General features: G+C 47.4%; 2 protein-coding genes across 2 annotated transcripts; one reads left to right on the forward strand and one right to left on the reverse strand.

Annotated features, from left to right (window-relative positions):
- On the forward strand, positions 1–738 carry LOC142821301 (paraneoplastic antigen Ma1 homolog). The gene has a single exon (XM_075912160.2). The coding sequence runs from the start codon at positions 1–3 to the stop codon at positions 736–738; it is 738 nt and encodes a 245-aa protein (XP_075768275.1).
- Positions 739–4194: 3456 nt separating this feature from the next.
- Positions 4195–5130, reverse strand: LOC149521250 (olfactory receptor 14C36-like). Its single transcript, XM_089774333.1, has one exon. It carries the CDS (start codon positions 5128–5130, stop codon positions 4195–4197), a length of 936 nt encoding a protein of 311 aa, XP_089630459.1.
- Between the last annotated feature and the right edge of the window lie 5106 nt (positions 5131–10236).

Below are 10236 nucleotides of genomic sequence, written 5' to 3' on the forward strand. Positions count from 1 at the left end.
ATGTCTCAGGAGGAGACCACTGAAGCTGTGAGCTCTGACTTTGAAGCTAAATTGAATGTTTTTCTGCAAAAAAAGGGAAAGTCAGTGGAAGATGTGAGGACCATTGTTACTCCAGCATCTATGCCCTCAGCTGTCACAAATGAAGGTCTGATAGCTGCTTTAGGACAAACGAGGGAACGATATACCCCTCCCTCCTATGAAGGAGTTGGATATCGGAAGCTGAGATTTTTCTCTGGGATTCAGCCTACCCCTGTTGGAGAGGATGACTTTGAATCTTGGATGGACCAAGCTGTCCAGATGATGGAGGAATGGCAGTGCTCAGATACTATGAAACGGCAACGATTAGCTGAAAGTCTGAGAGGACCAGCATCTGATGTCATTAGATCCATACGGGTGAGTAAACCCTCTGCTGGTGCTATGGAGTATCTCCATGCTTTGGATGATATTTATGGGACTACTGAGAGTGAAGAAGATTTGTGTGTGCGTTTTTGCACCACCTATCAAGAAGAGGGTGAGAAACTGTCACAGTATGTATGCCGTCTAGAGAAGCTCCTACATAAGGTACTGGTAAAGAAGGGGATACTTGCCAGCCGCTTGGATCAGGTGAGAATGGAACAAATACTGAAGGGTGCTTGTTCTGGCAACCTAATAGCCCTGAAGCTGCAGCTTTCTGACTCACGCCAAAATCCTCCCTCCTTCTCCAAACTGGTTCGGGATATCAGGGAAGAGGAGGATTGACTGGCTGCTCGTGAAGCTCTTCACATTCCCCAGAAGAGGATGTACGGAAAGTTAACCGCAAGCTCATCCAAGCAAGCAAGAATTTGGGAAACTTCAGAGAAGCCCAGTGAAGGAGCGAACTGGTGCTTCGAGGAAGATAAGCTCCACTAAGTGCTACCAACAGGGTGCAAATACCTGTAACGATTTGCCCCGTGGATTGGTAGGCCCAGCTCCGGTTGTGCTTGTTGAAATAGAAGGCATTTATACTCATGCTCTCCTGGACAGCGGTTCACAAGTCACCATTTTGTACAAGACATTTTACAATATGTACCTTCGCCATTTGCCTATTCACCCCTTGGACAATTTGGAAATCTGGGGGTTGAGTAATCAAAAATACCCATATGAGGGGTACTTAGAATCATAGAATCATAGAATAATAGGACTGGAAGGGACCTCGAGATGTCATCGAGTCCAGTCCCCCGACCTCAAGGCAGGACCTTCAAATCCCTTCAAATTGAGTTCCCGCCATCCATCATGGGAGTTCCTGAGAAGCTGGATACTTTAGTTCTAGTGTGCCCTGATCCTTGTGTTAAAAGTAATGTTGCAGTATTGGTAGGCACCAATAGTAGTCTGGTCCAGCGATTTTTTTAAACTATGCAAAGACACTGTTGGGGAAGGATGCATCAGTACCTTGCCTATTCGCCCTAAGATCTGGGAGGCCTATACAGGTTTCCACAGAAAGTCTCTCTCTGTTTCTGATAAGGATTCTACCAGGTATGGCAATGTATGGTACACACAGAAAAGAACATTACACATACCACCTGACAGTGCCTGTCAAGTCACCGGTATCCCAAAGTTTTCTATTCAGCCTACAGATAAATTGTTATTAGTGGATACACCGGAAGAAGTGACTACACCTGGAGGATTTATGGTCCGACCTGAGGTGCAAGCCACTAGAGTTGTGTCTTCTAGGAGAGTCACAGTTACTGTTAGAAATGTATCTGCTCACGAGGTGATCATTCGACGTGGGACAAGAATTGCTCAATTGTTCCCAGTTGATGTAGAACCTCGGATGCATGCAGTAGCTGTCAAGAGCAACACTAAGGACTTGAGAACAGATTGCTTTGATTTTGGAGATGCCCCTATTCCTGAGGAATGGAAACAGTGTCTCTGCAAGAAAATGTTAGAGCATGCTGATGTTTTCTCCCAACATAAATGGGATGTGGGCTGTGCAAAAAGTACTTAGCATGAGATCCATCTAAATGACTCTCGACCGTTTCGAGAACGATCTCGTCGCCTGGCTCCATCTGATATGGAAGATGTTCAGCGCCACATACATGATTTGATGGCTGCTGGAATAATTTCTGAGTCACGAAGCCCATATGCCTCTCCAATTGTCGTGGTGAGAAAGAAAAATGGGTCGGTCAGAATGTGTGTAGACTGTAGAACTCTCAATAAACGCACTGTCCCTGACCAATATACAATGCCGCGGAATGAGGATGTCCTTAACGGCTTACATGGGAGTAAGTGGTTTACTGTATTAGACCTTTGCAGTGGTTTTTACCAAATACCCATGAATAAGGCGGATAAAGAGAAAACTGCTTTTATCTGCCCACTTGGATTTTACCAGTTTGAGAGGATGCCCCAAGGCATTTGTGGAGCTCCTGCCACCTTTCAAAGATTAATGGAGCGAACAGTTGGGGACATGAATCTTATGGAAGTTCTCGTTTACTTGGATGACCTAATTGTTTTTGGGTGAACTCTTGAAGAGCCTGAAGAGCGGCTGCTTAAAATCCTTAATCATTTGAAAGAAGAAGGCTTGAAACTATCCTTGGATAAGTGTAAATTCTGCCGCCCTTCAGTCTCTTATGTGGGACACAGAGTGTCAGAGCAAGGTATTGCCACGGACCCATCAAAAATTGAGGCTGTTTCCAGTTGGACCAGGCCTCAGAATTTAACTGCCCTATGTTTATTTTTGGGATTCTGTGGCTATTATAGGCGTTTTGTGAAGGGATACTCCAGATTGACAAGACCACTAAATGAGTTGTTGCAAGGCTACCCTCCACCACCTCACAAAAATGGCTCGAGACCTAAAGATATTCCAACAGATAAAACCTATTTCCAACCTTCTGAGCCCTTTGGGGACCGATGGAATGAACACTGTGAAGAGGCTTTTCAGAATATTAAGGAATGCTTCTCCAAAGCTCCTGTATTAGCATTTGCTGATCCTCAAAAGCCGTATATTCTGCATGTGGATGCCAGTATGGATGGCTTAGGAGGGGTATTATATCAAGAATACCCTGAGGGATTGAGGCCAGTAGCTTTCATCAGTCGAAGTTTGTCACCCTCTGAAAGAAACTACCCTGTGCACAAACTTGAATTTCTGGCTTTAAAGTGGGCTGTAGTAGATAAGTTGCATGATAATCTGTATGGAGCACGATTTGAGGTTCGCATGGATAACAATCCATTAACATATATTTTGACATCCGCCAAATTGGATGCTACTGGTCACCAGTGGTTAGCAGCATTGTCCACATACAACTTCAGCCTAAAGTACCGCCCAGGAAGCAAGAACATAGATGCTGATGCATTATCTAGATGAGCACATAGTATCTCAGCTCCTGAAGATGAGTGGGAAGAGTTATCTGCCCCTGGGGTTCAAGCTTTGTATCATGTTTCTACAGTTTATGGGAAGCCGACTAACATGCCACCTGCTCGCTTTGTAGATCTTGTGGTTGTGTCAGCCCATACTGTTCCTCAAGCATACTGCAAAGATGCTTCTTTGGATACTCCCCATCTTCCCCATTTGACTCGTTCTGAACTTCAGGCTGCACAACAGAATGATGCCTTTATTGGAGAGATCTGGTTGGCAGTTGATAAGGGGAATCCAGCTGCCGTGAATAGGATCACACACCCTAATATTCCACTCCTAATGAGGGAATGGGATCGACTTCCTCTGGACGATGGCCTTTTGTATAGAATCACTAAACAGCCCAGGCAATACACAAAGCAACAACTGGTTTCACCTAAATGATTTCACAAAACTGTACTACAGTCCTAACATGATGACCATGGACACCTCGGGTTTGATTAAGTAAAGATTGTTTATTTTAAAGTGTTCTATTACATGTCTATGATTTGTAGTTGTTCTGGAATTAGATCCATCTTTATGTTGGAATGAGTATGTTCCTGGAGGCTCTCAAGGCACCAGTGTGTGTACAAGGCCAGCCAGGTGGAGGCACCACCACTTTACATTCATTGCCAGCAAGGGACTGCAGCAAGGGAGTGGATAAGGCTTTCCCCAACTAAACCCCATCACCACTGGGGAGCTCAGGATCTGTTTTGGGTTAAGACATCAGGCACCCAGGCACACCTGTGAGTGTGACCTGCTCCCCAGTAACCCGGAGAGGAAAAAGGAGGTTACAATAGTAGGACAGTTCTGAATGAAATCACAGTCAAGGAGCGATGATGCATATTTTAGTTTTTGGAGAATAAAATGGACACAATCAGTTTCTTTAAGGCAGCTTTGAGCTCCTTGTTCCTCAGGCTGTAGATGACCGGATTCAGCATGGGAGGCACCACGGCGTAGAGAACACCCACCAGGAGATCTAGATTTGATGCTGAGCTGGAGGTGGGTTTCAGGTGCTCAAATAAGACAGTGGAAAGGAACAAAGAGACCACAGCGAGGTGGGGGAGGCAGGTGGAGAAGGCTTTGTGCCGACCCTGCTCCGAGGGGATTCTCAGCACCGCTCTGAAGATCTGCACATACGACACCATGATAAAAGCAAAGCAATTCAACACTAAAAAGGCACTGACGGCAAGAAGCCCAAGTTCACTGTGATAGGAGTCGGAGCAGGCCAGCTTGAGGAGCTGGTGGATTTCACAGAAGAATTGGTTGAGGACATTGGATTGGCAGAAGGGTAACCTGAAGGTGCTCTCAGTGTGCAGGGCAGAGTAAACCATAGCAGTGATCCAGGCACTGGTGGCCATTTGGACACAGGCTCTTCTGTTCATCACTCTCTCGTAGTGCAGTGGCTGGCAGATGGCGACGTAGCGGTCGTAGGCCATGATGGTGAGAAGGGCAAAATCAATTGAACTGAAGACAACAAAGAGAAAGACTTGAGCGACACAGGCAGGGTACGAAATCACCCTGATATCCAGGAGGGAGTTGGCCATGGATTTGGGGACAGTGACGGAGATGGAGCCGAGGTCTAAGACGGACAGGTTCCCCAGGAAGAAGTACATGGGGGTGTGAAGATGGTGGTCAAGGATGATGGCTGAGATGATGAGAAGATTCCCCATTAGGGCTACCAGATAAATAGCCAGAAACAGCACAAAGTGCAAAATCTGCAGCTCCCGAACGTCAGAGAACCCCTGGAGCAGGAACTCGTTCACGATGCTTTGGTTGGACATTTTCTGCCTCAGTTCACACGGTGGTGGCTGTGGAGGGAAGGCCCCAGATGGGTGGGGATTAGAGTGATACATGGAATGGCCCGATTCCCTGTGGAAATCTCTCATGCTATGGGGGCATGTGTAGACTGCATCCTCTGTCGGCAGAGGGATGCAGATGAGGCAGGTCAACATTGCAAATGAGGCAGGGATTTAAATATCCCGTGCCTAATTTGCATTAAAATGGCCCCCGTGTTTTGAAGTCTCAGCTCTTTTTCGGGAAAAAGCAGCAGTCTAGAGGGGGATCTGTGGAGAAAGAAAGCCTTTTTCGAGAGATCCCTTATGCCTCCTGGAAGAAGAACTCCTGCTTTTTGCCAGCAAAATGTGGCGGCCATTTTTATGCAAATTAGACATGGGATATTTAAATCCCTGCCTCATTTGCAATGTTGACCCTCATGCTCTCTGCCGACAGAGGGATGTAGTCTAGACGTACCCTGGGTGTCCACCATGCCCAGCGCCATCCTAGCTACTCGCTAGGGATGGTGAGTTACCGCATGGGTGTCAATCTGCCTGGCTGTGGAGCTGTGTCCATTTGCACCATCTGAAGATTGGGATCAGGATGGGGCTGGATAAAATGCCGTGTGAAGGGCAGAGCAAAGCTCAATCCCAACGTCGCAGCTGTAGCCAAGACAAATCCCCTCTGGCTACGAGCTGCAGGCTGTGGACACGGGCATGAAACTAAAATGCCTGAAAATGGTGGCATCATGATCCCACTGCAGCACCGCACAGACATCCTGCTGCCTCCTCAGTGAGTTATGACCCCAAATGCCATTTCCCACGCCGAGTAACTCTGCCCCCTCTGCTGTGTCATTGCCTAGGCCACGTCCGGCTTGTGCGCACCAGTAGCTTTTGGGAGACGTAGATTCTATTCTTGGCTCTGTCACTCACTGGGGTTATCTTGGGCTTGTCACTTGCCTTCCCGGTGCTTCTGTTTCCCCTGCTCTCCCTTTCTCTGCTTTGTCTGCTGGAACTGCTGGCTGTCTGGCCGACTGTGCTGTGTGCATGTTCCATGCTCCTGTTTGCTGCAGTTGTAATGAGCCGGCAGCAGGAGAGGGTGTATAATGCTCGAGCCAGATATCTACGTTCTGAACTCATTGACCTACTCTGTGTGTTTCGGCAGTGTTAAGAGAGGCTTTGGCTAGGGGCTTCAATTCATGTTCCCCATCTAAGGCATTTCTCCATTTAATACCAGCGTTGTGGGCTGCCATCTCTGCTCCTTGCCCTGTCTTAATGTTTGATAAGTATCCCTTGGAAAGAAACATTGCACTGATTGCGTAAGAGCACCTGGGATCCAATCTTACGATTATTAGAGAATCCTAATGTGCCCACCTTAGATTCCATCTAACTTGACAGTCTGGGATAATCTGAGATTTTCCATTTCAATTATATCAGAGAAATACTGGGGTTTCATCTCAAAAACTCTTCTAGGGAATACTATTACCAGTGACCTACAACCCCATGTACTGGAAAGCTCACAACCGTTGTTTTCCTTAATTTCCCTGGGAATGTTTCACTTTCCAGCGGTTTATTTGGGAATGTCTCATTCTTAATGAATGAAAGCAAGTGTTTGCTATTCACAGTGTCTAGGCACAGTTAACTTTTTTCTGGTGGGAGAAAAAGAACAAATCTCCATGCAGCTGGAAATGTGTCAGTACATTTCTATAAAAAGTCATGAAAAGTTCCCTTGTCACTCCCAGTTGCATTCAGAAATCTACCCACGGCATTCCCACTGAACCCAGTTGGACTTAAACAACAGACTTACCGTGCCGGGTGTTGGGGGATGTTTCCCAGCCTGTGTTACACCAGACACTTCACTGCCGGGATTCTGCCCTCACCGCCTGTCTGTGTGAATAACGACTCCGCACTGGGTTGTTCAGCGGCTGGTTCCCTGCCCATCCATTGGATTTTCCAATCTGAGGCCGGCTGAAGGGTTAAACAGGATGGGGGCAGGACGCACCTCCCCCGCAGCTGTGGAACTGCTCCCAGCTTGTTCAGGCTGCAAACGTGGTCACGACGTAGGATGTCCCTGCGCTGGGGCTGAGGAGCTGACCCTGGTCTCCAGGCCTGTGAGCTCGGATCTCACCTCCGGAGCGACCGTCCTGTCGCCCTGCCCTAGAAGAGCTCGACCCTCAAAAGGGGAACACGAGGTGCCCCGGATCTCACACCATGGCAGCATCCCTGGAAGGATCCTGCACCAGAGCCCAAACTGTCCTGGAGCAGCCTGGTCCTTCGTTAACCCCTGTGACAGGGTCGGTCCCACCCTTGGGTGCCAGACCCCTGTTCAGTCCACAATGGGCTGTCTAGTCCACAAGCTGGAACACAAGTTTTGCTCGCCCCTGTCAGCGTTTTGTGGGGGAGGCTGTCCCTTTGCAAAAATGGCTGTCAGGACAGATGTGTCCAGTGAGCCTGGGCTGGGGTATCAGTCCTCCCCAGCTACCCGCTGCCCTCTCTGGTTGCTTGAAGGAAGGGAGCCCCAGTACTCCCTGTTGGAGTCCTCACCTTCCTCCTCCGACAATGCTGTGTGTCCTTATCAGCATCTCTAACTCTACCCTTATCAGCTGTATCTCCTCTCCGCCTCCTTCCACTCTCCTTCTCCCCCTCCCCCACAGGGAATTCTCTTAGAGAGGTCCCAGGGCAGCCCGAAGTCAGCTCCGCTGGCCCTTATTTGCTTATATGAAAGTGGAAGGCAGTGTGGGGGTGGGGCATTGGAGCAACGGGTGGCCCGGGGGTCGGATGTCAAGGAGAAGGTCTGTATTAGGGGCAGAAGCTTCTGGCCGTGAGCGGAGTGAGGGCCGGACTTCAGGGGTCAGGGGTGGCAAGGGCGGGCACGGCCCAGCTCAGGTGCCAGTGACTCCCCCTTTTTTACGAGAATTCCTTCACGACTGGTTTAACAGAGAGTTGGTGATACAGTTGCCCATGCCGATAACACGGATAGGCTGGAATTTCAAAGTATTTCAGAGTATTGGAAGGCTGTTAGTGCACTAGAAATGAATTTAAAAAAAACCTTGATTTGGGCCCAGACCCTGAAATAATTTGATGTGCCTAACTCCCATGGGATTGAAACCATTGTTTTGTCTCCTTAGTGGTTTTGAGGAAGAGCTAGTACTTCAGAACTGTAGGTGTAATTACAGTAGGTCCAGTTTAATATCAAATCCTTATTGCTAACCCCTCTTCCCCCCAAAAAAGCTCTAAGCCCTCCATTTAGGTTTAGGTGCGTGATGGGTCTTTGCTCGTATTTAAAGTTAAGCACTGTCTTCTCAGGTCTGTTAGATATTATTTGCGATAGTATTTATTTATTGATTTTGAATTAAATGAAAAACAGAGCACACACACACATAATTATGGAAGGATCTAGTTGCACTTTTAACCTGAAAAAGAAGCAGCAATGGAAACTTCTTAAAGTTCGATTTAACTGTGGCTGTTTGATATTCTGAGCAAGATGTCCAGCTAGCATGGGGAGAGAGGTTTGCAGTATAAAACCCTAAACCAAATAGAGAGGTGTGCAGGAAGATTTATAGATAGACACTAAGGCTGCATCTAGAATAGCGTGATTTTCTGCAAATGCTTTTAATGGAAACGTTTTTCTGTTAAAAGCATTTGCAGAAAAGAGTGCCTAGATTGGCACAGATGCTTTTGCCATCTAGATGCGGTGTTGTGGAAGAAAGCCCGATCGCCATTTTTGCCATCAGGGCTATTTTGCACAAAAGAGTTTTTAGCTGTCTACACTGGCCCTCTTGCGCAAACACATTGGCTCAAGAGGGCTTTTTCCCGAACGGGAGCAGCATAGTATTTGCGCATGAACACTGACAATCTTACATTAGATCGCCAGTGTTCTTGCGCAAATTCAAGAGGCCAGTGTAGACAGTCTAGATGCAGCCTAAGATTATGATTTTATCTATAGTGGTGTGATTCTAAATTAAAACAGTTAACATCTGTGCAGTCAGACTAGATTTCATTAATTCATAAAACGTTTGCAGCCCGTGTTCTCGTGGAGATAACTTTGTCATCAGAATGTAGTCCCCTTACTAAAGGGGCCTCTGTTTTATTCTGAAAAGACCCCGTGTGCTACAATCCAGACTACAATTCCCATGAGCCCTTGGGAAAAAAACAGGAAGGAAGGACTCTAGTGGGAGAGAGGACTGCTTGCTCCATGTGTTTGAAGAAAGAGGCTTCGCAGTCTGGGACTCTGCCTTGCAGTTTGGAACCAAAGGGGGAGCCAGGCTGCTGCCAAGGAGATTGACCCAGTGCAGGGGCTGTTGGATGCAGCTATTACATGCGTGTTGAAACTGGGAGTTAGCAGGCTGCTTCCTAGAGGCTCAGCAAGAGGCAGTAAGTTTGGGCCTTGTTGGAAAAGTGCTGCCTGGGACAGAGCTGCCGTTTAGCCTGGACCAAATCCTCACTACGGCTGTAACATCAGCGCCAATGCAAGCAAGTGTCTGGGACTGAGTCTAAGGGTGTGCACACTCTGGGGTGGGGTCACTGTTAGTACCAATGGTAGCTGTATAAACTTCAATTATTGTTATGTGTTTTGTTAATGCTATTCCTTGCTAATCTGTTAATCCCTGTTTATTTAAATTAAGTAAAGATTGATTATTTTAAAGTGTTCCATTAGATGTCTATGATTTGTAGTTGTTCTGGAATTAGATCCAGCTTTATGTGGGAATGAGGATATTCCTGGAGGCTCACAAGGCACCAGTGTGTGTTCAAGGCCAGCCAGGTGGAGGCACCGCCACTTTACATTCATTGCCAGCAAGGGACTGCAGCAAGGGGGTGGACAGGGCTTTCCCCACTAAACCCCATCACCACTGGGGTGCTCAGGATCTCTTTTGGGTTAAAACACCAGGCGCCCAGGCACACCTGTGAGTGTGACCTGCTCCCCAGTAACCCGGGGAGGAAAAAGGGGGTTACATTTTGGAGGCACCGCTGACATCTCCTTTACCACCTCTAATTTTTACTGCAAGAAAAATTGTCCCTGCTTTCTTTACTGGTGCTGGAGTTATGGTTGTTTTCTGAGATCTGCTGGTATTTAAAACCTTGGTTTGTGTTACTAAATCTGTTATTGGGTACATC

This window comes from Pelodiscus sinensis, chromosome 30 (assembly GCF_052426305.1).
Source record: "Pelodiscus sinensis isolate ZL-2025 chromosome 30, ASM5242630v1, whole genome shotgun sequence".
Lineage (NCBI taxonomy): Eukaryota > Metazoa > Chordata > Testudines > Trionychidae > Pelodiscus > Pelodiscus sinensis.